This window comes from Mustela erminea, chromosome 1, assembly GCF_009829155.1.
Source record: "Mustela erminea isolate mMusErm1 chromosome 1, mMusErm1.Pri, whole genome shotgun sequence".
In the NCBI taxonomy this organism is placed as follows: Eukaryota; Metazoa; Chordata; class Mammalia; order Carnivora; family Mustelidae; genus Mustela; species Mustela erminea.
Window position 1 is genome coordinate 15,492,745 of NC_045614.1, and position 26,779 is coordinate 15,519,523.

A 26,779-nucleotide genomic window follows, 5' to 3' on the forward strand; every position below is an offset into this window, starting at 1 on the left:
GGTCACCGAGTTCCGAGCCAAGGTAGTGTTTAATGGGCCCTCAGGCCCTTGGCTGGGTGGGTTTGGAGGGAAACCAGGTCCCCCGGCATCGACCTTCCTTGAGGACCCCAACGAGACTCTCCACCCGCTTCCTAGAGAAGCGGCGGAAGGATGCGCGAGACGAGAGGCGAGGAGCCGCTGGTGACGCACTACCGGCCGCGCCACTGCTTTTCCGGCGTGGGGGGAGGGTAAGCCCGTGCCCTGGGCCTGCGCGCACCTGTGGGACCATAGTCGCCACCCCGCGGGGAGCCCCCGGACCTCACGGTGAGCGGGCGGGGCCTCAGGGAGGGGAAAGGAGTGGCTCCGGGCGCCTTCGGCTGGGACGGCTGGCGGGAGGCTTCTGTAGGAAGCCTGCCCCGGCCCCGCGCTCCCTCGGAGTGCTGTCTGCGCGTGCGGCCCAGAACTCCCAGCGGCTGCCGCATAGGGCCCGGCACAGAGCTGGCCTTTAAGAAGATGGTGGCGGGAATGAACGAATGAGTGATGACTGAGTGATGGATAGATGACCAAGAGCCAGGACCCGTGTTCGGAAACGAAGTCTCGGGGCTCAGAGTTCTCGGTTTGGATACCACCTGCTCCCCCGCCATTAGTCCTGCTGCTCAAAAACTTTTTTAGGGACCGTCGTACTAGGACCCGGCAGTAGTGTAGAGCGCACTAGGCGGCGAGTCTCGAGTCTCTTGAGTTATAGAATTCCTGAGGACACAGAGGCTGTTGCTTCATTTCTAAAGTTGGACTGTCTAGTCCTGCCTTTCTTTACAAAGTTCAGTTGACAGCATGTCTGGGATAGCACGTACGGAAACGTGATTGTTTTGCAACGGAATTTTACTATGCGAAACTTGCCAAAGAGTACTCAGAGCTCGGGGGCGGGGCTACAGAATGAATGACGTTGGAGCCTGCCAAATGGGAAGATGCGTCCAGTGTAGCAATGGAAGAAGATAGATATGTATGTAAGAAGATTTTTGTGATAATTTAAACTTAGTGCAAAAGAGCCCTGTTCGAAGCAGTTGGGCTCATCTATTTAACCCGCACCACTATTATCTGTAGTTTTTAATGAGGATATTGAGGTACGGAGAGAATGGATGACTGTCTAAGGAGGCATGGCCACTTAGTGACCCAAGGCTGCAGAAGAGGGAGATCTAGTGCGCTGCTGCGGCCTGGATGAGTATGTACTTTTGGCCAACCCACAAACCCAAGAAGGGCTTCAGAGAAGTGCACGTTTGAGGGTGGTCTTATTGAAGGAATTGTGTTATCACATTGTGAAATATCCCACGTGGCTTGTCTACAATTCTTTAGCTCATTATCGAGAGGTGAGGAGGTGGCAGGGAGGAGAAAGCGTTTACAAGGTAAGAGGACAGAGCTAGGTCCCTGTTAATCTTAACAGGATTAAGCTATTAAAAAGTTTCGTTTTTTCCTTTTACCCTTCACCATAATACCTATCTCTCTCCTAAACCTGGATTCGGACAGATCCTTTTATCATCTTAAAATCACTGACAATCAGATTATTCTACACTAGGCATTGGTGGAAAAACCTTCCTCTATGCCTTTCTCTTTGGGGAATTTATAGACTAAGAGTCAGTACACTATGGTCCACAGGCCAAATTTGGTCTGTCACCTGTTTTTGTTTAAAAAAAAAAAAGTCTTAATAAAACGCAGCCAAGTTCATTTGTGTACGTATTGTCTAGTTGTTTTCAAACTACAAAGGCAAAGTTGAATTGTTGTGACAGAGACCATGAAGCCTAAATTATTTATTTTTTAGCCCATTACAGAAAAAGTTTCCAGTTTGACATAAACTGCTAACAGCTCAGATAATTCACAGTTGGAGGAGAGGGTTGTCACCAATATGTCTTTTCTTCTCCATAGATTTTAGTATCAAACATAATAATGCCTGACCCTGTGGAATTCCTGCCACGGGACAGATATCTTTATAAATGCTTTACATGAATTAACTCATTAGTTAAGGAGTCAACAGAATGTTAAAGCTGAAAGGACTCATGGATACTCTCTCCACCCCAATTAGGATATTTTTAAATTTGTCAGCTTTTTGAGCCAGATAGCTAGTCATGTACATGGTCCATTCACATGGGCTGTGGCAGAGCAGTTTCCTGACTCCCATTTTAGTCCACTTTAATCTTACTTGAATAAGCTCTTACTTAATTAAGATCCATGTCCATTTGATCTAGCGTATTTTGTTGTATTTGTTTTTGTTTCTTTTTTTTTGTTGTTGTTGTTGTTGCTGAAACTCATGAGCAAGGACTGTCATTTTTTACATGTTTATGTCTTTAATTATAAAAGTAATGTTTATTTTTAGGGAAAGTGAAATATATAGACAAGTATAAAGGACAAAGGAAAGTAACCCATTAAATGTTCTAGTCATCCATATGTTAGCATTTTGGTGGATTTCTTCTGTTCTTTGTGTCTTGTATATATCCATGTATTTTTTTTTCAAAGATTTTATTTATTTGGCAGACAGAGATCACAAGTAGGCAGAGAGGCAGGCAGAGAGAGAGGAGGAACAGGCTCCCTGTGCAGCAGAGAGCCCTATGTGGGGCTTGATCCCAGACCCTGGGATCATGACATGAGCTGAAGGCAGAGGCTTTAACCCATTGAACCTCCCAGGCACCCCAATATATCCATGTATTAATAATAGTTCCTGTTTATTGAATGTTTGCTTAGTGCTGATGTGTGTATGCATATTTTTTATTTTAGTGTTTTATATTCTGTTTTAACATCCTGTATTTTCTCATCGATATTCTTTGAAAGCATTTTTTTTTTTTTAAAGCTACGGAACTCTAAGAGAAGGAAAAGGTGTAATTCATTCATTAAAAGGATGTTTAAAGAAGCAAATCCTCCCACAAAACTACCTCTTGTATTAAGGATGTAAAAGATCCCAAGATATACATTCATCCTCTTGCCTTACACTGCAAGGCTGAGGGTTAATTGTGCAGCTCACCAAAATGATCTTTTTAAGGTCTGTTTTTCCAGAGTATAGCTCTTATATTAACAACCATTACATCTACATATTAAGACATATTGTTCCAGTTAGTTAGTGAGGTCCAAGTTGTTTTTTTTTTTTTTAAAGATTTTATTTATTTATTTGACAGACAAAGATCACAAGTAGGCAGAGAGGCAGGCAGAGAGAGGAGGAAGCAGGCTCCCGGAGGAGCAGAGAGCCCGATGGGCTCGATCCCAGGACCCTGGGATCATGACCTGAGCTGAAGGCAGAGGCTTTAACCCACTGAGCCACCCAGGCGCCCCAAGGTCCAAGTTTTTGAGGGCTCTTAATATGCACGTGAGCCATCACTGTAGCAGAGTTAAAAGGTGTGCCTTTGGGAACTTTAGATTATTAGTTTCATTCACAAACTAAGGCAGAAGCCCTGAGAATTACGTGCTTCCTTTCTCTGCACATTCATTGACTAGAAGGTCTTCCAGTGCCCATACACAAAAGTTTTGTGAAAATTCCAGATTTTCCTCTCTGCTCCAGCCTCATCCCGTCCCAGAGCAGTAATCATTAAGAATCAGTCTTCCTCTGTAAGCATTGAGAACCAGACATTTTGATAGCATTGGAAATTTTGCAAACAAGACGTACAGGAGACCAGGAGAGTGAGTCTCAACCAGAATTTACATCAAAACCAAGCAGGCATTTAAATAAATTTTCCAATATCAAATTTACATAATTTTCACTTGTTCCTTTTTATTTATGATTCTGGTATTAGCATTCAGTATTATATTCGTTTCAGGTGTACGATATAGTGATTCAGCAATTCTCTGCATGACTCAGTGATCATCGCAAGTGTACACTATAATTCCCCTCACCTCTTTTACCCATTCCCCCCCATCCCCTCCCCTCTGGTAACCATCAGTTCTCTGTAGTTAAGAGTCTGTTTCTTGCTTTAGCGCTCTCTCTCTCTCTCTCTTTTTTTGCTTGTTCCTTTTTTCTTAATCCCACATTGATTTCTTAAATCCCACATCTGAGTGAAATCATATGGTGTTTGTCTTTCCCTGACTTATTTCACTTAACATTATACTTTCTAGCTCCATCCGTGTTTTTACAAATGGTAAGGTTTCATTCATTTTTATGGCTGAATAATATTTCATTGTGTGTGTATATCACATCTACTTTATCCATTCATCTGTTGATGGACACAGGCTGTTTCCACAATTTGGTTATTGTAAATAATGCTGTAGTAAACGGGTGCATGTATCCCTTTGAATCAGTGTTTTTGTGTTTTTTGGGTAAATACACAGTAATGTGATTATCAGGTGGTAAGGTAGTTCTATTTTTAACATTTTGAGGAACCTCCACACTGTTTCTACAGTGACTGCATCAGTTGGCATTCCCATCAACAGTGCACAAGTGTTCCTTTTCCTCCACATAGTCTTCAACATTTGTGTCTTGTGTTTTTGATTTTTGATTTTGTATTCTCCTGCTTTAACATACTGTATTTTCTAATGAATATTTTCTGAAAACATGATTTTTAATAGTTATAAAAGCTATCATATTTCTGTGCTATCAATATTTATTTGCTTATTTTACAATTATAGTAACAGTGTGATCTTTGTACATACATTTCTGTGTTCATCTCTGATCATATTTTTTCACTTTTTAAAAAAAAATCTGATTACAGAAGCTGTTTATTCCTACAGGAAAACTTTGAAACATTACACAAAGATAGGCCCTAACATAAAAGTTTGCCATAATCCTTTTCTTCAGAGATGGTCATGGTCAACAATTTGATACATATTCTTGAGATTAGAGTTAGTTTTTAAAAAAGAAAGCATGCTTTAACAAACATATATATGATGTACTTGAAGTCCTTCATTTTCTTTTCATTTACATAGAGATAAGTATTTTTCCAAATGATCACCTATTTTCATTTTTAGTTATCTTAATGCCTGTATAATTTCCACCAAGAGGAAGTACCATAATTTCCTAAGCCTCAGTGTCCGCTGGTAGGAAGATTGTGTTTTCCAGCAACATGCAGGGTAATTTTTTTTACAGGTAACAAAGGAGTTCAGCTTTTTTCTTCTGTGGGAAATGACTTCTTCTTTTCTTTCTTTTTTTTTTTTAAGTAGACTCCACAGTCAGCATGGAGCCCAGTCTGTGGTTTGTACTCAGGGCCTTGAGATCAAGATTCAAGCTGAGATCAAAAGTCAGACACTTAACTGACTGAGCCACCCAGATACCCTGGGAAGTTGCTTCTTTATGAAAAAGTTCTAATAGTAGAATTACTAGATCAAAGAATATAGGCATTTTATAGGCATCCTGATGATTTTGAGAATCTTCTGAGATACATCTAGGTGTTGTATATACTTAGTATTCTTTTCTGAGTTCCTATACTTACAAAATGATGATCCCAGGATTCCAACTACAACTCAACCTATAATTTTAAAACCTGATGTATATTGCCAAATTATCTCTAGAAGGATGGTACTAGTTTACATTCCCACTGCTTGTGTATGAGAAGCTCTCTTTCCCCATACCTTTGTCAGTGTTGACTTTTAACACTTAAAAGAAAATTTCTAATTTGATATAAAAATAGATTCTTTATTCTTTTGGTTTCCATTTCTTTGATTACCACCAAGATGGAACTTTGTTTTTATGTTTATTGGCCTTTTGTAATTTTGCTGTATACATTGTATGTCTCATTCTTTTATGAGTTTTTCTTTTTTCCTTACTCTTCATTTTATTTTTCAAAGATTTTATTTATTTATTTATTTGAGAGAGAGAGTGAGTGAGTACACAAGCAGGTGGAGCAGCAGGCAGAGAAAGAGGGAGAAGCAGACTCCCCACTGAGCAGGGAGCCTGACGTGGGGCTCCATCCCAGGACTCTGGCATCATGACCTGAGCCAAAGGCAGACAGTTAACTGATTAAGCCACCCAGGTGCCCCTTTCCTTACTCTTTAATAAGAAGTCTTTTATCCATTAGGTGCATCTACTTACTCCTTGATGTATAAATCAAAAATACTTTTCCTAGATTGTATGTCATTTAATTTTATTTGTATTTTGGATAGAGAGATTGTTGTCTTTCTGTGACCAGATTTATCCAGTTTTGTCCTTTGTGGTTTGTGTTTTTTTATATGTTGCTTAGAAAAGCCTATCCTATCCCTAAAGTCAATTATTTATTAGTATTTTATTTTGTGATTTCATTTTTTATATTTAAACCTTTAACTAGTTTAGATTTATTTTGGTATGTGGTGTGAGGTAGGACTCTCACTAAGTGTTTTTTCCAGGTAGTTAAGCAACAGTTCCAACATAATTTATAAATACTTAATATTTTATAACTAGGGATGCCAATTTTATCACATATTAAATTCTTTTATTTCTCTCAGGGGATTAGGAATCTCTAAAATCAAAAGCCAGAATTAAATTTCCTTTTAATATCTAAAGTTGTTGTTGAGGTTTTCCTAGCCACACTCCTTTGATGTTTTTATCTGTTCCTTCCAGATGGTAGTTACTCTCTTCATGACACTTCTGTCTTCTATTCCAGATGTGTATGCCTACTTTCTCTTTGGATATTTGAAAACTAAATGTATCTTCTTTCTCCCTCAACCAGTGTTCCCATTCTCTCTAAAGGTTGCTGTCATCACTCAAGCCCCAAACCAGCAAATTATCTTGACTTCTCCCATTCCCTCACACCTCTACCCAATATTCATCCAATCCTGTGGATTCTGTCTCTTAGTTGGTCCAGTCTGCTTACTGCACTGCTGAAACAACCTCCCAGCGAGGCCTTCTAGCCTTCACCTTGCCTCCCCACCTTCCACTGTTCATACACAGTTTCCCTCTTTGCTATGGGCAGAAGGATGTGTTTTTTTGTTAACAGCAGATGCGCTCATGTCTCTTTTTCTCCCAAACCTTTTCATATTCCTTTTGTGGCTTTCTACTCACTTAAAATAGTTCACAGGTTGTATTTGATCTGGCTTTTGCTTGCTTCAGTCTCCATGTCTTATTTTTGGTGCTTAATACTTTGTCTAACTGGATCTTTTTCATTTTTCCAAAGTACTGAGCTTGTTTTCTTTTGTATATTGTTTCGTATCTCTGCTCTATTCTTTTCTATCTTCACCTGTTTCCTATTTACCTTTTTTTCCAGGAAGGCTTTTTTGCTGAGACTACATTAGGTCCCCTTTTCTTTACAGTCCCGCATCCCATATTTCCACTTTTATAATTTCCATAATTGTAACTACACTTTAATGTCATTGTCCAACTGTAATGTAAGTTCTAGGCAGGTGGGGGCGTGTCTGACTTTGTCCGCTAACTCTGATTATACTGAAACCCTACTCTACTAAATGGTTTTCTGTAGGATTGTGTGATGGGTTCTTTTTATGCTTAGAGGTGGGGGAGGGGCAAAGGGAGACAGAGACAGAGGATTTTTTTTTTCTAAGATTTTATTTATTTATTTGACAGAGATCACAAGTAGGCAGAGAGGCAGACAGAGAGAGGAAGGGAAGCAGGCTCCCCGCTGAGCAAATAGCCGGATGTGGGGCTCGATCCCGGGACCCTAGGATCATGACCTGAGCCAAAGGCAGAGGCTTTAATCCACCGAGCCACCCAGGCGCCCCAGAGACAGAGGATCTTAAGCAGCCTCCACTTGGGGCTGGATGCGGGACTCCATCCCACACCCCTGAGATCATGATCTGAATTGAAATGGAGTTGGATGCTTAACCCATTCAGCCACCCGGGAGCCTCCCAGATAGGATCCTCCTAAACCTTTAAAACTCAACACAGAGGTGCAGACTTTGATGAGAAGCCCATAGTAACAGCCTTATTACGTATGTACTTCAGCAGACTCATGCCATTCTAACTGCCTTCTGAGCTCTTAATTTTGGTAAAATCATCTTTCTGTCTTCCTTTTTCCTTGAAATAATGCTGCTGATTCTGCTTCTCAATTCAGGGTTATATGGAGAGACATTTTTGGATGAACAGTTGTGATTTCACATTCCAAACTTCAGAAACTCTGTACTATTTTTTGTAACTTTCTTGTAAGTCAAAAATTACTTCACAGTATAAGTGTTTTTTTTTTGTTTTGTTTTTAAAGGAGGTTCCACACCTAGCATGGAGCCCAATGTGGGGCTTGAACTCATGACCCTGAGATCAAGACCTGAGCTGAGATCAGGATTCGGATGCTTAACTGCCTGGACCACCCGGGCACCTCCTTTTTCTTTTTTAAACTGCAGCCTACACTTTTAATGTTGAGCTGTGCTTGAAGAAAAATTGTTTAGTTGATCTGACATCTAGAAGAATGGGCAGTCAGTGTATCTCTAAGTTGTACAAATAGAGTTCCCTAACTACTGTCCAGCTCCTTGGCAGATAGTGAAGATGGGTGGACCAAACTTACTGCATTAGCCTTGCTATGAGTCCACTTCCCCATGCAACTTCTTTTTTTTTTTTTTTAAGATTTTATTTATTTGAGAGAGAGAGAGAGTAAAAATGGGAGGGGCAGAGGGAGAGGGAGACGCAGATTCCATGCTTAGCAGGGAGCCTGATGCAGGGCTTGATCCCAGGACCCAAGGACCATGACCTGAGCCAAAACCAAGAGGCGGATGCTTAACCAACTGAGCCACCCATATATCCCTACCAATGCAACTTTTGATTATGTTCATTGGCCTTTCATACTGATTGTTGTATAAAGACATGAATACTGGGTGCCTGGGTGGCTCAGCGGGTTAAAGCCTCTGCCTTCGGCTCAGGTCATGGTCCCAGGGTCCTGGGATCAGGCCCCACATCGGGCTCTCTGCTCATCAGGGAGCCTGCTTCCTCCTCCCTCTCTCTCTGCCTGCCTCTCTGCCTACTTGTGATCTTTGTCTGTTAAATAAATAAATAAAATCTTAAAAAAAAAAAAAGACATGAATACTTCTGTCTACTTGATAGGTAGCTTTATCTTTATAAATAGCATTCTGATTTATCCATCCAGCACTTGAGTGTTTGCTGATGTATCACTCTGGCTATCACTTTTTACACAGCTGACAAATGGAATTTGTGAAGCTAGAAGGCTGGAAGCCAACCGTGTGGTCACACTGCTATCTGAACAGATTTTGTGTGAATTATTAGATAGTATCCCTAGGCAACAATTCTTTGTCCTTTTCCTGTTTACTGGGACAGTGATATCCCCTTCCCCACCTTTTTTCCCCCCTATGAGCAGGGCTCCCAGTTTTCCAACTCTGAAGTGTTTTCCAGTCAAAACAAAGAGAAGGTTTGTGGATGTTGAATATGCAAGGAGCTGAAGAGAGAGCAGTTGGAAGAGAGGTTTGTCCAGGTGAGTGAGTAAGGAAAAACCAGTGGGAGAAATAGCAGGGCTTTGGAAATTTTATAAGAGAAACTGATTGAAACTCAGGAAATAGAATTATTCTCCTTTTAGGGATGTTGGAGGGCATATGTGGGTGAGCATCTCTGGGGGCCAACTTTTCCCCAATATTCATTTTGTCTCATTTCCAAAATTTGCTTTTACATTCATTCTCCCACTGTCCACTCTGAATACAAACAACCCATGTTTCTTCTTTTGACCTAATCCTAGCTTTCTGCTGTTTGTTATTTTCCCTTTATTTGTATTGTCTCTGGTTCTGTGGCTTCCTAAATGTCTGTAAGTGCCCATTCCATGGGGTTTCTTATTAATGGAGAACTCCACCCTGATACAGATCTCTTCTAGCACTTGTAATTGAGTTATGTGCTCTGCTTACTTTTATTGGGCCTTGTTTATATGCCAGTATTGACATATGTTAGAGTTAGGCCCCTGCAACCTCAGGGGCTTCCATTCTGTCCTATTTAATAAATACCCACTCTGATGTTTTCTTTCAGGTTTGATGGAAAAATCTGTTCAAGAGGAGGATGTCTCTGAAATTGATTCATCAGGGAGAGCAGCAAAGAGATTACCAGAGGATGCAAACCAGGATTCTGTATTTGAAAAAAAATACACATGCGAAAGCATGAAGGAAAGCACTTCTGGAGAGGTTCCCAGACCATGCCTTTTCCAGGAAGGAGGTTTTGGGGAAATAACTTTCATCCACAAGGAAGCATCTCCTGAAACAATTAGCCAAGAATATGATTTTGAGAGAAGCTTGCTCTTGACCTCCAGCTTTGTTACACATCTCAGGGTTTCTACAGAAGAGAGCCTACATCAGTGGGAGACAAGTAGTATACACACTGATGAGATTTCAGACCAAAGTAAATGCCCAGCTCTCTCTACCCAGAAAAAGTCTTGGGAATGTAATGAATGTGGAAAAACTTTTACTCAGAGCTCATCCCTTACCCAGCATCAGAGGACTCATACTGGAGAGAGACCCTATGCATGTGAGGAATGTGGGAAAGCCTTTAGTCGCAGTTCCTTCCTCGTTCAGCATCAAAGAATTCACACCGGAGTAAAACCATATGGGTGTGAGCAGTGTGGGAAAACATTTCGATGTCGATCATTTCTTACTCAGCATCAGAGAATCCATACTGGAGAGAAACCTTATAAATGTAACGAATGTGGGAATTCCTTCCGCAATCATTCACATCTCACTGAACATCAGAGAATTCACACTGGAGAGAAACCGTACAAATGTAATAGATGTGGGAAGGCATTCAATCAGAACACACACCTCATTCATCATCAGAGGATTCACACTGGTGAGAAACCTTATTTATGCAATGAATGTGGCTCTTCTTTTCGCAAACATTCAAATCTCACACAACATCAGAGAATTCACACTGGGGAAAAACCCCATAAATGTGATGAATGTGGGAAAACTTTCCAAACAAAGGCAAACCTCTCTCAGCATCAGAGAATTCATACTGGAGAGAAACCTTATAAATGTAAGGAGTGTGGCAAAGCCTTTTGTCAGAGCCCATCCCTTATCAAACACCAGAGAATTCATACTGGAGAAAAACCCTATAAATGTAAGGAATGTGGCAAAGCTTTTACTCAGAGTACCCCACTCACTAAGCATCAGAGAATTCATACAGGGGAGAGACCCTACAAATGCAGTGAATGTGGTAAGGCCTTCATTCAGAGCATTTGCCTTATTCGGCATCAGAGAAGTCACACTGGAGAAAAACCCTATAAATGCAATGAATGTGGGAAGGGCTTTAATCAGAATACCTGCCTCACTCAGCATATGAGAATTCATACTGGAGAGAAACCCTATAAATGTAAAGAATGTGGGAAGGCCTTTGCCCATAGTTCATCTCTTACCGAACATCACAGAACTCACACTGGTGAGAAGCTCTATAAATGTAGTGAATGTGAGAAAACTTTCCGCAAGTATGCACACCTTAGTGAACATTACAGGATTCATACTGGTGAGAAGCCTTACGAATGCATTGAATGTGGAAAATTCTTCAGACATAGTTCAGTCCTTTTCAGACACCAGAAACTTCACAATGGTGAATAACCCTGGCATTCAGGTTGTGAGAGCTTCTCTAGAAAGAGTCACTGGGAATCTGGCTGGGGGCAGTGGGGCAGGCAGAGTTCCTGGAGGGAAGGATGAAGGAACACCGACTGTTACACTCGGAAGAGTATTTCCACTTATGGAGGCAGGAGCTTGGAGAATGCAGAGCCTACTCCAGCTGGGCATCTGGGAATATAGGGTAGAAAGGAAGTTCTTGCTTTTTGGATAAATCCTGGCTACCTACCACTCCTCCTTCCCCTTGTGACTCTCATTACTTTAGGGGCCATTTGTTAAGTTAGCAACTGTGTTTCCCTTACTGCATTCCTGCCTCACCCTCCCAACTTGTGACCTGTGTTCTCTGACCAGTAGGCTGAGGTGCTTTTCCAAATATTTAGTGTGCATGTGGAAGCAATTCAGAGGTAGTGCTAAGTAGCCTTCTGATATCTGAGAACATGCCATCTCTTAGAAGCAGTCTCATGAAGGGGCATTGGAAATAAGGGAAAATGAAGAATCCTTATTCATTCAACAAATAAGGAGATATGTGGCAGAACTGGGCTGATGTCTACAGATAGTTCATGAAGAAGGCTTTTTATCAGGGTAAGAGAGATCTTTCCTGATCCTTTCAAGCTGGAAGGCAATTTGGGGCTAAAAAGGAAGTAGGAGGTCAAGAGAAACTTAACCTTAAATGATGCCAGTTTGTGGGAAGAGAGTCAGATCTGCTCAGAGGGCCAGGAAGAGGAAGGGCCAACCTTTGTCCCAGATGAACACTTACCCATGAAGAAAATGGTTTGCGCTAGACTGCTGGTGCCGAGGCTCAGAGCAGGAAGTCTGTGTTTGAGCAGGTTACCTACATATCCCAGCCCTGGACTAAGGTGTACACCTGTCTCATAAGTTTGCCTGGGCCACTGGTTTGTAGGGTCCAGGGGAGAGAGACCCACCAGGGTTAACTATGTCCAAACAACTGTTAATTGATGTTTAGGGAGGAGAAACCATTAGTGAAGAGAGCAATCCGCTTTTTATGTTGGATGGAGTTGAGGCTGCTGTACTAGTCTCTAAGAGAGTGTTGGTCATTGTAGCAGAGAGGGCTAGGTTTCATGTAATTATGCCATTGGAGGCTATTAAACAGATTTGTTAGATTTCAGATATTCCTGTTTTTATTGGAACTATCTTACTCTTGTATATTTACCCTTTCCTGAAGGTTAGGAGTATCTAGGGAAAGACTTTCATGGAATAGATTTGGAAAGTATTCTACCTCTTTTTCAAGTCCCTGAGTATTGAGCTAGTACAGTTTGCCACTATGATGGTGTTTTATTCTTTTAAGAAAAAGGACATGGTTTTCCCCTTATTTCCTTACTCCCTTTCATGTTCTTTACTGCTACCCAAAGTTTGAGCTCTGAGAGATTAGGTGAGGATTACCTTTCACTGCTATTTGGAATAGTTTCTATGCCCTGAAACTTATATCATTTTTAAAATAATGACTGTTAAAAAAACAAAGTCAGTTGATTCTGGAATGGTTGGTTATTTAGAACTCAGCATTAATTTTTTTCCAGAACAGCTATCTTGTAAGCAGTGGTTTGAGCTATTAATTACTGTTAATAGGAACATGGCTGAAACAGCACTCTCTCCCTCTGCAGCTGTGAAGATTCTATTCCCAAAACCGGCCACAGGGCAGTTCATAACTGAGTAAATTAATACCTATGGACAAAGATAACCCTGTTAGAATTTTATTTTCGTGAAAAAATTATAATACTCAAAGGAGATACTGATGTATTTGTACTTTCTTTTTTTTTTTTTTAAAGATTTTATTTATTTATTTGAGAGAGAACATGAGAAGGGAGAGGGTCAGAGGGAGAAGCAGACTCCCTGCCAAGCAGGGAGCCCGATGCGGGACTCAATCCCGGAACTCCAGGATCATGACCTGAGCCGAAGGCAGTCGCTTAACCAACTGAGCCACCCAAGCACCCATATTTGTACTTTCTAAATGAAAATGACACTAGAGAATTCATTGCTGGCACACAGGAAATATTCAGTAGATATTTGTTGAATTAATATATTTTAATCAACCTGTGCCCACCAGAAACTTTAGCAACTTCCTGATATGTAGGTATTTAGTGTAATAATTATACAGTACTGTCTTTAGAGTTCTTGATTTGAGATTAGAGAGAGTTGGGAGAGTTTTCTTAAGGAAGAAATGGGACCTCTACGGATGAACGATATCTCCAAGGTCTTTTTAGGAGATTTTCTAAAAATCCAAAAATGTTTTAATCCTCAGGTTAAGAGTCTGATACCATTTTTACTTCCTGGGAAAACAGGAAGGAAGAGAATTTGTCATCTTGCTACTGTCCTCATCCCGTAGTCTCACACTGACAAATATTTGTTCTCAGTTTTCTCTCAGTTACTGGACAGCCAAGTGCCCAGTCACTCTGGTGCCAAATCTTGGAATTGTTCTTGGTCAGTCTTTTACACAGTCCTCGTATCCAAGCAACCACTGTATCCTGCTTATATCTCCCAAGTCTGGAAGCCATGTCCACCACTGTTGCTTTAGTCCACATCCTAGTTTATTTCCTAGACCATTTTCCTACTTTCCCAGTCTTCCATTTGCCTGCCCCATGAGGCCATCTTCCACCTTTCTTCTGGATGGTCTTTGCAAAGAACAACTGGCAGCTCTGTTATCTCAGAATATCTGAGCCCCTTAGAAGGCATCTAAAGCTCCTCCACATGCACAAAAAATAAAAATAAATAAATAAATAGAGCTCTTCCAGGGCCCATACCTACATCATCCCTCTCAGCTGCCTTCCCTGCGTTGCACACTTCCATAGTGTTAATTCCTGTGACTCTGTATCATTGCTGACCTCAATTTTGGTGACTTTTGCACAGCCTCTTCCTGTGGCCTCGATTGCCTGCCTGCCTTCTGCTTGCCCGGAAAGCTCCCATGAGTCGCTTAGGAATATGTTCATGCAACACCTGCTTTGAAGCTGTCTCTGACCTCACATGTTTTTTATTTCAGTATTTTGACACCTTCATTTTACTTATGTTCCATTGTAGTGGCTAGTTTCCAAATCTTTCTCTTCCCACTGAACTGTCAGCTCTGTCAAAGCAGGGGCCCTGTGATATTTATTCATTGTTCTATCCACAGTCCCTAGCACTTCAAATTTGCTCAGTAAATATTTGTTGAGCTCAACTAAAATACCCAAGTCAGACACTTCTCCATGCCTGCTTGCAGGTTGTGACTTTAGGTCCACAGTTGCCAGCAGAAGGGAGGTATGGAGAGGATATGAGTGTGTCCATGAAGTGTTTGCCAGGTACAAGCATTCCGAATCTTTCCTCAAGATACAGATTGTGTGGTTATATTAAGCAGAGGGTTCCTTAGGAAAAAGTAATACTTTGTACAAAACAAAACCCTTGTGTTAAAAATGAGCTGTTGAAATGTTGCATCACAGTTTAACAAAGTGCTTTCAGATATGTTGATGTCCACATCACCAGGAGGAGGAAAATGCTTGCATCTGTAGAAGCAGAACCATGTCAACTGGAATATCTCTGAAATAAGGAAAGCAGAAGCTGAATACGGATGCTGGTGTAGCAGGAGAGCTTTTGAGTTTAGCAGTCCCAGTGTGGAAGCACTACCTGAGCTCACAGCTTTCCTTGGCTCCAGATGATAAAGAACTGGAATGTGGTGCTCATTCTCAGTGTGCTGAAACTTAACTTGTGATTTCACAAGGACATGGCATGAGGCCAAATCAGATCCTCAGAACAACAGTAGAGAAAACAAGTGGTTGTACTTGCCCAAAGTCACGCTGCTAGGAAGTGACATGTGAAATTTAAATTCCCATGTCCTTTCTCACTTTTCCTTCAGATTTCTCTTTATCGGTCATACCTCTGCTCCATGATTCCTCTTTAGTTGTGTTTATTATATAGATTTGACTGCATAGGGCTGCAATCTTGCCCGGCTTGTGAGGATGGGAGGAGCTCATTTTAAGATTTTATTTTTAAGTAATTTCTACACTCAACATGAGGCTTGAACTCAAAACCCTTAAATCAAGAGTCCTGTGCTGTACCAACTGAGCCAGCCAGGCAAGCCTGGGAGCTCATTTTAAATCAAAGAGCTTTTTTGCCCTCAGACTTTCCAGTGTTGAGTGTGAAAAATAAGTTGGTTTCACATTTTCATTTCACCTTTCTGCCTACTTAATGCAGAAGTCTAGCTTTGACTCCAGGTGGCTTCAGTTTCACTCCCCTTTAGCTACTGGCCACTGCAGGGCTAAGGTCACTTTAGTTTTGTGGAATGTTTTTGGTGTCCACTCTTCCCCTGCCTGTCTCCCCACCCATTTCCCACCTCAGTGATAGAAGCTCAGCCCAAATTGTGTTAAGTCCCAGACTAATGTTTCTAGTAAATTGCTCTACTTAGGGTACCCCACTCTAGAGTTAGTTCCTACACAGAAGAGCCTGCTGATTTGGATTCTTTGAAGCTTAAAAGTTAGGTAAAAAATGATTAGGCCTAGGCTCTTTGGCCTGTGAGATGTTAGGGCTTGGTGGGGGTGGGGTGCATTGGACAGGACGAACTTGCTATCTGACTCCAAAGAAGTGCTGAGAATGTGACTCTTGGTAAAAAGCAAGGTGAGCTCAACATTACTGTTTCTTGTCATGTCAGCTGACAGTTCTACGAAGGGTCCTCTTTTAGCTGAACAGGGTTAATAATGGCCTTAGTCTGGAGCATCTACACTCCTAATTTCAGCCTCCTAAAGGGACTTCATTGTGTTAACCAGCCAGTCTGGAAGTTTAAGCAGATAACTTCTCTGCTGCATCTCATTCATTTTTTTTTTTAAGGGCTTGCTGAGGGCTCCTTATGAATTGTACAGTAGGGATATGGTAAGCAGACCACCGTATTTCCTACAGCGTGCACATCCATAAGAATGCCTGGAAGTGGATCAGGTACCCTGCTACCCATGCTTTCATCCCAGGAACACACTGTCAAAAGGAGCCTGTATGTGCAAGTATTCCCTGTGCGAGTCTCAGCAAGATCTGAAGTTTTGCAGCAGTGGGGACGAGGGCCTTGAGGGCTGGCAAGGTCCCTTGAAGCCAATGCAGAGGACTGGAGCTGGAATTTGCGGAGCGTGACAGAACAAACATTTACTGAACTTTTTTAAAGATGTTGGAACGTCTTAGTAATTACACACATTAAGCCCATTAATCTTTATGATAACCTTTGAAATTCGGTACCATTATTTATTTATGTTCTCTAAATCAGGAAACAGGCACAGAGAAATTACTTGCCCAAGTTTACACGCTGATAATCTGGGACTTAAGCTGAAAACAGAGCTCTTCTGTTCTCAGGGGCAGTTGTCGAACAAAACCTAAAGCAGAGGGTGTTGAGGTTCCTGTGAAGAAACCAGCTTTCTGGCACGTGAGAATGTAAGGAAGGTTAAGCCAGCTTTGTGAAACCTTTGGGAAGACCTCCAAAAGGCAGTGACGTGGAAGAGTTTTTAGAAAGATCAGTGTGGCCAGGTTGCAGAATGAGTAGTGAGAGCGACTTGTAGTCTGCCAGGAGTCTCCAGTTCGGTTTCCTTACTCTGGGAAGGAGCGCGGTGAGGTGGGTTTGCGGGCTGTTTCTGCAGCAGCGTCTGCGGCGTCGGGCTGAACCCCCAGCTCTGGGCGGGGAAGGAAGCACCGAGATGAAGCCGCTCCCGCCTTCCTAGAGAGGAGACCATAGTGTTCCGCCCGCGGCGCGAGCTGCTGACGTCACGCCGGCTCGGCGGGGACTGGCTCCGAGCAGCCCGGGGTCTCCGACGCCCGAGTGCCGCTCTGTGTGGCGGAAGGCCTGCGGGCAGCGCTCTGTGTGTCGAGGCGCCGTGCTAGAGTGCGACAGTCTGGTCTCGCAGCCCGGTTTGGTCTCGGAGCCCGGGCTGGCCTGCGGCTGCTCCTCTTCCCGGCGCGCGAGAATCTTTGGAGCGAGGGGTCGGAGCCACCTGGCCCTGAAGAGGGAAGGGAGAAGCTTGTTGGAGAACCCTGTTCTGGGAGTCGGGAGACCTGGGTTCCGTTTGTATGTACTTAAGGGAGGAAGTGAACTTCTGATTGCTTCAGTTGTCAGATTTCCAGAAGCCAATGCTATTCCTTGCTTTGCCACTTGACAAAGTTGCGCGGGTTGAATGACTATATGTGACAGTTATCAACTTCCTTTAAGCTCTTGTCTAATAGCAACAGAACAGGTAATGTATGAAGACGTAGACTCAGTACTGTAATAACAGATACTATTTATTGACGGCATTTTTCTAAATACTTCCCATGTATTATTTATGCATCATCACACCCGTATGAAATAGTTATTATCTACTCCATATAATATTTGAAAAAGAGCCTCAGGAAGGTTAGGTAACTTACCCAAGATCACTTGGAAAATAAATCTAGAACAGCGATTCAAACCCAGGGAGTTCTGGTCCCAGAGCCCATGCCATACTTTAAGTTTACCGGAGGAAGACATGTAATCAGAGCATCAAAACAATGGGAAGGATGGAACTGGAGGGTTTTACGCTGAGCGAAATAAATCAATTAGAGAAAGACAATTATCATACAATCTCTCTGATATGAGGAATTTGAAAGGTAGGGCGGGGGTCGTTTAGGGGGCAAGGAAGGAAAAAATGGAACAAGATGGGATCGGGAGGGAGATAAACCCTAAGAGACAATCTCACAAAACAAACTGAGGGTTGCTGGGGGGTGGGGGGGTAGGGATAGGGTGGTTGGGTTATGGACATAGGGAAGGGTGAGTGCTGTGTAATGTGTAAGCCTGATGATTCACAGATCTGTATCCTGAGGCAAATAATACAATATATGTTAATTTTAAAAAATGGGAAGTGCTATGGTAGAGCCACGTAAAATTCTTTGAGACTACGGAGGAGAAAGGGCCTTGGAAGTGAAGAATTATCCACCTATAAGATGTGTAGTGGTTCACATTTGAGCTGAATATTAAAGTTGAGTATAAGTTTGAAAAGAAGTAGTTTTTTCAGTGAAAAACAGAGGGATGCTAGTGGATTGGGATGCATTAGACTGGTTACCAGCCTTTTACTAGTGTTCAGAGGGAGTTCTTAAAAGCTTTCCTCCTGGGAGGGGTCCTTAACATCTTCCAAAATATTCCCTCATCCTTTCTTGGAGATTCTGCTTCACATAGATGTGGTCTTATTTTCCTGAAATTCCTCTACCTCTGGTTGTGGTAAGATTACTGTAGGGGAGTTTCCTTGATGTTGATTCAACCTATTATCAGAAGAGCTAACTAACCTTGTTTGACACATAGTACCTGACCAGTTAGTATTTTTAAAATAAATGAATAACCATCCTCAATCAAAGATGAACTGAAGTTTTTGCTCTTTTCCCATTTTTTTTTTAAAGATTTCATTTATTTGACAGAGATCACAAGTAGGCAGAGAGGCAGGTGGGGTGCGGGGTGGGGGAAGAAGGCTCCCTGCTGACCAGAGAGCCCGATGTGGGGCTCGATCCCAGGACCCTGGGATCATGACCTGATCTGAAGGCAGAGGCTTTCACCCACTGAGCCACCCAGGTACCCCTCCCATGTGTTTTTAGAATCAAAGGATCACAGAATGTTGGTACTAGTTTTCCACTTTCATTTCACAGATACGAAAACAAATCACAGATAAGACCAAGTGACTAGCTTTACGTCACTGAACACATTCAGAGCCCAGACTCAAACCTAGACTTCTTGACTCAGGCCAATTCTTGTTCTAATGCCCTCTACCATAACCCCGGTTTTTGACTTTTGAAGTCAATGGCTTTTCCAGTAGTTTTTTTTGGGGGGGGGGGCTTTGTCTCCAACTTTCTCTCTTGTGGAGGATATTTTACCCCAGGATAGTCCTTAGGAGCACCTGCCCCTTTTCTTTGTGCATTGTCAGGTCTCTTGGAAGACAACCCACTTACTGACTTTTGTCATTGGTGATACTTTTTTTTTTTCTTTCAGATTTACTTATTTGGAGAGTGCCTGTTGGGGGGGGGAAAGGGAGAGGGATTGAGAATCTTAAGCAGATGCCACACTGAGCTTGGAGGCCAGTGCAGGGCCTCACCACCCTGAAATCACAACCTGAGCTGAAACCCAAGTCGACCACTCACCTGACTGTGCCACCTAGGCACCCCATGGGTGATAGTCTTTTAAGAGAATAATGATATTCTTCACTCAGACTTAAAATAGTTATTTCGTTAGGGATTGGCTATTCCTGAGTTCCTCTGAATTCAGATTAGGAAGGAAGTAGGCTGACAATTTATGGGTGCTTTTTTCTCCTCCCTCCGTGCCTCAGATTTCTGCCCTTCCTCAAAAGAAGGCCCCAGGAGACAAACTAGTGTCGCTTGTGTTCCTCACAGCTTATCTCTGGGTAAGTGAAATCTAACTAGAGAGCCCAGGATGGGTTGTTACAGGGGTGCTCATTCCAAAGTGGTGGCAGACCTGTAGTGGGACCCACCAGTGGCCACTACACCTAAACCCTGCAGACTGAAAATGCAGAACCGCTGGAAATGCCCCCCCCTTATTAAAATCAGAGTGAGTGTGGCCCATTGTGGAAGCAGGCAATGGAGTAATTGGTTATAGGACAGATCAGAGAATGTACTAATTTTATATCACATGTACTTAAATTGTAGCAAGAATAGCTCCCCCTGTGCAGTTACCTGGTAGCTACTCACTGAACTGCTAAGGGTATGCTTTAATGGGGTAGCAGTAAGACGTGGGAAACCTGGTAGTAAATTACTATAAGACTTATAGCAAAGGTGATTTAAATATTTCCTCAGAGAATATGAATGGGCTCCTGGCTCTGTTTGGAATAAAAGCCTAAGTATTAGCAACTTACTGGAGATCAGAAGGCAACATGGAGCCTGTGGATCTGTCTAATTCAGTAAGAATAGTACTTTATGAACTGGATTCTTAGGCTATGGGAATTCTATGAATAGATTGTGACTATTTGTGACCTGAAGAATTCAGTCTAGTTTAATATGTACGCATAATATATGTACATATGTGTCTGTGAATGTGTATATGCACTGGGAGATGCTTAGAAGAAAAGATTGTCACAAAACTAACTGTATTTTCATGCGGTGGTAGGATTTTAAGTAATCTCCGTTGTGGACTGTTTTTTAGAATGAGTATGCATTTTTTCTATGGCAATAAAACCCCAAACATACCAAAAAACAATTTTGAGACACTAAAAATAAAGGAAATAAAAGCATGGTTAGATTTTTGGTTTTATGTTTAGCTATTTAAACCACCTGGCATTAACTTTTGCATATACTGTATCTACACTGGAAGTTTATACAGAAGATAAAGATAGATACGTTCTGGAAAAATACTCAATATATTTAACAATCAGTGCAGTACAGTACTGCCTAATCAGATTGGTCTCTGACTGTAAACAATTTGTGCAGAAATACCAATATGTACCAACTAAGTCTTAGCCAGGGTAGATCAGTATGTACCAACAAGAAATCATCTTGAGGCGCCTGGGTGGCTCAGTGGGTTAAGCCGCTGCCTTCAGCTCGGGTCATGATCTCAGGATCCTGGGATCGAGTCCCGCATCGGGCTCTCTGCTCAGCGGAGAGCCTGCTTCCTCCTCTCTCTCTCTCTCTGCCTGCCTCTCTGCCTACTTGTGATCTCTGTCTGTCAAATAAATAAATAAAATCTTAAAAAAAAAAAAAAAAAGAAATCATCTTGAAGGCACATTCTTTAGTTGGGGGAAATAAAAGCAAGTAGCACAGAAGAACCTATAGAATAATTTTATTTATGTAGAGAGAATCAAATGGTGTGTGTATAAAAATATGTAGAAAGATGAAAAAGGGGCATCGGGGTGGCTCTGCCTTTGGCTCAGGTCATGATCCCAGGGTCCTGGGATCGAGCCCCACATCGGGCTTTCTGCTCATCGGTGAGCCTGCTTCCCCCTCTCTGCCTACTTGTGATCTCTCTCTGTCAAATAAATAAATAAAATCTTAAAAAAAATAAAAAAAAAGAGGGACGCCTGGGTGGCTCAGTTGGTTAAGCAGCTGCCTTAGGCTCAGGTCATGATCCCAGCGTCCTGGGATCGAGTCCCGCATCGGGCTCCTTGCTCGGCAGGGAGCCTGCTTCTCCCTCTGCCTCTGCCTGCCATTCTGTCTGCCTGTGCTTGCTCTCTCGCCCTCTCTCTCTGATAAATAAAATCTTTAAAAAAAAAAAAAAAGAAAGAAAAGAAAAAAGACTGAATGAATATACTCTAAACTTAATGATAACCTCTGGGAGGGAAATGGGCTTTGTTTTGTTGGGGTGGGATGGTGATAAAAAATGACTAAATTTATCCTATATCCTCTGTAGTATCTATTATAAAGTGAGGTTATATTTATGCATAACTTATATTAAAAAACTAAAATTAAAAGGGGCCTCAGAGAATCAGAATGTGTCAGTGTCTCTAGCACCATCCAAGGAAGACGTTGGTGATGTTTGGCACCTGAATATCTGTTCTCAGATTGTGTGCCCTTTCTCAGAGCATCAGGGTTTCAAAGTCTGATGCCATTAAGATCATCTAAGTATTTCTCTTTCTCAAGTTCTAAGGAGTATCCTGATGACAGTGATTTGGTTCCTAATAGTTTTTTTTTTTTTTTTTTTTTTTTTTGTAGTGGAGAGAGTGTGTCAAGGAGCTGGACCTTGAGCATATAAATTTTTCATCGTAGATCAGTAAAGTAACTGTTTTCTACATCATTTTGAGAATTTGATTAGTGTGTATCAGATTCTGAAGCATTTCATTAATATCAAAGGTGAGGGCCAGATTCTGGGAATCTCTTCCTCAAGGACCAACCCAATCCTACTTTTCCTGTAAATAAAACAATGATATCTTACTTTCTTTCAGTAAGCAGGGCTCTAGTTTTCAAACCTAAAGATCTTCCAGTTGGACATAGCGGGAGAGCTACAGATGCGGTATGTTTTGGAGAGAGAGGTCCAAAGAGACACCTATCAAGGCGAGTGAATAGGAAGGACTGGTGTGATGGACCTAGTACAAGTTACAGCCTGAATAGCCTTTAAAATTTTTTATTTATTTTTAGAGAGAGGAGAGGGGAAAGGGGCAGAGGGAAAGAGGATCTGAAGCAGATTCCCCACTGAGTGCAGAGCCCGATCCCAGGACCCTGAGCCAAAACCAAGAGTCAGACACTTAATCGACTGAGCCTCCCAAGTGCCCCACCTTTGAAATCTTAAAGAGAAACTTTAATTGTCACTAGACAATGATGTAAATCTGTACTTTCTCAAAAAGCATGAGCAAGATACTGCTTACAGGCAACCTAAGGAAATGTAATTACTTTTCACCTATTCTTTGAATAGACTGTAGATAGGTAGTATTTTCCCATTAAAACTAATTTACCCAAGATTAGTGTACTTATCTTTTTTTTTAAAAAAAAAATTTATTTATTTATTTGACAGAGATCACAACTAGGCAGAGAGGCAGTCAGAGAGGAGGAAGTAGGGTCCCTGCTGAGCAGAGAGGCTGATGCAGGGCTCAATCCCAGGACCCTGGGACCACGACCTGTGCCAAAGGCAGAGGCTTTAACCCACTGAGCCACCCAGGTGCCCCAGTATACTTACCCCTTTCACATTCTACTATTTATCACTCTGGATGATCCTAAATTACCTGGATCCGTTTTTAGTACTTAAGTATTCCAGAATCAATCATAATAGGGAATTTTATAGATTTCCCAACATTTGTCACTACTTAAATCTCTTCTCTCTATTATCTATTTTTTTCTCCAGGTCACTGTGATCTATCTCAATTATTGAGAAGAGGATAAAGTAAAGATTCCACAATGCAGGTCCCCCGTTTTGCACAGAGGACATTTTCCTTCGTGATATTTTTTTCAAACAAGAAGATGAAGTCTGATGCAAGTGTTAAGTGACTTTTGGAAGACATGCAGGGTCAGAAAACCTGGTTGTCCAGGGTTTGTATTTGGAGAAGGAAACATCCTGAAGAAGGAAGAGAGGTATCCTGTAGGAATGCCTGAAGGGACAATACATGCACACATAAACACCCAGAGCTTTCCCAGGACAGTGTTACTGTAACCATAGCCATCTTTGAGAAAGTTCCTTGTGTCATGAATTTGAGAGACAGTTTCCTCTAAACCTGCACCTACTGGACAGACATCCCTTGTGTCACAAGCAGCATGAGTTCTAGCCAGATTTCACTGCAAATGAACCCTCAGAGACTTAACATGCAGAAGAAACTTTCAAAGTGTAGTGAATGTGGAAAATTCTTTACTCAGAGATCATCTCTTACCCAGCATCAGAGGATTCACACGGGAGAGAAGCCCTATGTGTGTAGTGAATGTGGAACTTGTTTCCGTAAACAGTCAAATCTCACTCAACATTTGAGGATTCACACAGGAGAGAAACCGTATAAATGTAATGAATGTGAGAAAGCCTTTCAAACGAAAGCAATCCTTGTCCAGCATCTGAGAATTCATACTGGAGAGAAACCCTATAAATGCACAGAATGTGGCAAAGCCTTTTGTCAGAGTCCATCCCTTATCAAACACCTGCGAATTCATACTGGAGAGAAACCCTATAAATGCACCGAATGTGGCAAAGCCTTTAGTCAAAGCATTTGCCTTACCCGTCACCAGAGAAGTCACTCTGGAGATAAACCTTATAAGTGTAATGAATGTGGGAAAGCCTTTAACCAGAGTGCATGCCTCATGCAGCATCAGAGAATTCATTCAGGAGAGAAGCCTTATGCATGCGCGGAATGCGGTAAAGCCTTCACTCAGAACTCCTCCCTTGTTGAACATGAGAGAACTCACACTGGAGAGAAACTTTACAAGTGTAGCGAGTGTGAAAAAACTTTCCGCAAACAGGCACACCTTAGTGAACATTACAGAATTCATACCGGAGAAAAACCTTACGAATGTGCTGAATGTGGGAAATCCTTCAGGCACAGCTCGGCGCTTGTTCGACATCAGAGGCTTCATGCTGGAGAATAAAACCTGGCGTATAACCAGTGCGGAAAGAGTCTATGAAAATGCCATTCCTACCCGCCCCCAAATTCTTAGGACTTTAAGGCTCAGTCTTCAGCGAGGATGAACGTTCTGTACGTTGAACAAGACACAAGCTGTCCTGAAAGTTAAGAAAGTAGACTCAGAACTAGACAGTCTTGAGTTTGATGACTTCTTTGCCACTTAATGGGTGTAAGACTGGATCCTTCTGAGCCTGTTTTTCCCATCCTCCTCAGAAGAATAATGAGGATACTTACTAGGGTTGTCTTGAGAATAAAATGAGTTGTATGTAATAAATAACTACCATTCATTGGTTTTGAGCCATAGATGTTCCCAAGGTATATAAATCTGGCTACTGAAAACAAGCAAAGTACAGCATTAGTTTTTGGTTCTTAATGTGTTTATTAAGAACTTTTTTTTTTTTTTAAAGATTTTATTTATTTGACAGAGAGACACACAGTGAGAGAGGGAACACAAGCAGGGGGAGTGGGAGAAGGAGAAGAAGGCCTCCCGCAGAGCAAGGAGCCCAATGTGGGGCTCGATCCCAGGACTCTGGGATCATGACCTTAGTCAAAGGCAGACACTTAACGACTGAGCTACCCAGGCGCCCCAAAACTTTTCTTTTTTAAGAACATTCTTGAAATTGGGCTAGGACTTCATGCTTACTCTACAGAAAGTTATTTAAACTATGTTGATTTAAATAGAATACAATTTAAGACCAGTTTATCCTCAAGAAAATGAAGATTTAATCAGAGAAAAAAAATTATTGGAATTTGATTGGACACTGAAGTGTACTTTTGGGTACCCAGAAGAGCTTGCTAAGATTTGGATACCTCTGCTGTTGGATCTTAGTTCACGTCAAGCTCTAGACCTCTCTTTCCCATGAACAGGGAAGGCTTGATGACACTAACTAAATAAAAACTTGCGTTGTAGGACTTTTGTGTGTTTGTGGTGGAGGCAGGGAGAGTTGGTAAGGAGAAGTCATATGTGAATAAAGGGGTGGAAATGGAAGAAAACATAAGCATGTTGATTACTATGTGGCTGTATTTGTTTCGAATATGTGAAACTTTTTTTTTTAATTTTTTTTTATTTTTATTTTATTTTATTTTTATTTATTTATTTATTTATTTTTAAAGATTTTATTTATTCGACAGAGAGAAATCACAAGTAGGCAGAGAGGCAGAGAGAGAGAGAGAGAGAGAGATAGAGAGAGGAGGAAGCAGGCTCCCCGCAGAGCAGAGAACCCGACATGGGGCTCGATCCCAGGACCCTGGGATCATGACCCGAGCGGAAGGCAGAGGCTTTAACCCACTGAGCCACCCAGGCGCCCCTGAATATGTGAAACTAAATAAAGAAAATGTCACTTAAAATCGAGCTGGGAGGCCAGAAGGGGGAGCTTACACATATCATACCTTGCAGCCCTTTGCAGAACTAACAGAAAGAGCCACACCTTGCATTCCTAACAAGAAGCCTACTTTACTAACCCCAAGCAGGAAGAAGGAAGATTATCTCCTTGCCTGACAATAGCCTAGCCAATGAGACGGCCACAGCTCAGCCAATGAAAAGCCATTACGTTTCAAACCCCCAGTGTACTCCAAAGGACATTTTGTCTGTAACAACTCCTCCAATTCCCCCTTCCCTCTATAAAAGAGCAGTTCCCTCCTTTGTTTTTCTGACTTGCCTACAGTTTTGTTGTAGCCTGTATGTCCTGAATTGCAATCATCCACTATTCTCAAATAAGCCCATAATGCTGGTAAAATAATTGGCTTTTATTTTTGAGGCTGACAGATTCTTGGAGCACAACACTAAAGGGGGCCTCTTAAGGGAATAGGAGGGCAGGAGACATTGAATTCTCAGGTGTCAGCAAGCAATATTACTGACTACAGTTTTTCATTTATTCTCATGTATAAAGTCCTGAGGTTGGCAGTCCATGGATGGTGCAGTAGCTCCTTGAAACATGCTATCAGGATCCAAGTGCCTTGAGTCTTTCCACTAAACCAGCCACAGAAAGGATCTGCCTTCCTTAGGCCAAAAAAAATGGCTCCAGTACTCCTAGGTTTCATGTATGTGCTCCTGGATGTAGCAGGATGTAGAGAGAAGGACAAAGGTTCAAGCTTGCCAGATCTGCTTTCTTGTATCAAACACTTTGTAGCTTTATAAAGCCGACTTCTACTTGTATCTCTCTTTTCTACAGTGTATTAACTACAGTCTCCATGTTATACATTAGATTCTCTCTTCTGTCAAGATCACTTGTGTTAGAAGCTCACTTGTACAAGATCCATTTTTATTTCTCAAATTGCCAGAGCTGTGATATAGCTACCTTTAGCAGGAGCTGGGGAGGTATTCTTTTTTTTTTTTTTTTTTAAGACTTCACTTATTTATTTGACAGAGAGAGATCACA

General features: G+C 41.8%; 2 protein-coding genes across 11 annotated transcripts; both read left to right on the forward strand.

The window, feature by feature from the left end:
• The first annotated feature begins 214 nt into the window (after positions 1 to 214).
• ZNF502 (zinc finger protein 502) lies at positions 215 to 13,213 on the forward strand. Of its 4 annotated transcripts, none has more exons than XM_032317064.1 (3): positions 215 to 303; positions 9,174 to 9,287; positions 9,827 to 13,212. In XM_032317064.1, the coding sequence occupies exons 2-3, from the start codon at positions 9,233 to 9,235 to the stop codon at positions 11,398 to 11,400; spliced, it is 1,629 nt and encodes a 542-aa protein (XP_032172955.1). In that variant the 5' UTR covers positions 215 to 303; positions 9,174 to 9,232; the 3' UTR covers positions 11,401 to 13,212. The 4 variants fall into 4 exon arrangements, with proteins under 4 accessions (XP_032172955.1, XP_032172981.1, XP_032172962.1 ...); XM_032317071.1 differs by lacking the exon at positions 215 to 303 and adding an exon at positions 892 to 979 and having other exon boundaries at positions 9,827 to 13,213; XM_032317090.1 differs by lacking the exon at positions 9,174 to 9,287 and having other exon boundaries at positions 227 to 303; positions 9,827 to 13,213.
• Positions 232 to 24,821, forward strand: ZNF501 (zinc finger protein 501). 7 transcript variants are annotated; one of them, XM_032317110.1, is made up of 3 exons: positions 13,302 to 17,597; positions 19,689 to 19,763; positions 23,144 to 24,821. In XM_032317110.1, the coding sequence occupies exon 3, from the start codon at positions 23,551 to 23,553 to the stop codon at positions 24,364 to 24,366; it is 816 nt and encodes a 271-aa protein (XP_032173001.1). In that variant the 5' UTR covers positions 13,302 to 17,597; positions 19,689 to 19,763; positions 23,144 to 23,550; the 3' UTR covers positions 24,367 to 24,821. The 7 variants fall into 7 exon arrangements, with proteins under 7 accessions (XP_032173030.1, XP_032172994.1, XP_032173001.1 ...); XM_032317131.1 differs by having other exon boundaries at positions 13,302 to 17,431; XM_032317139.1 differs by lacking the exons at positions 13,302 to 17,597; positions 19,689 to 19,763 and adding an exon at positions 232 to 303.
• The last annotated feature ends 1,958 nt before the right edge of the window (positions 24,822 to 26,779 follow it).

What these genes read in the sequence shown, in the direction of transcription:
- ZNF502 (XM_032317064.1), top strand. Translation starts at nt 9,233, where the DNA reads ATGTTGAATATGCAAGGAGCTGAAGAGAGAGCAGTTGGAAGAGAGGTT. An exon ending in TGGAAGAGAGGTTTGTCCAG is followed by an intron (nt 9,288 to 9,826) that starts GTGAGTGAGTAA and finishes GTTTTCTTTCAG; the next exon opens with GTTTGATGGAAAAATCTGTT.
- ZNF501 (XM_032317139.1), top strand. Translation starts at nt 23,551, where the DNA reads ATGAGTTCTAGCCAGATTTCACTGCAAATGAACCCTCAGAGACTTAAC.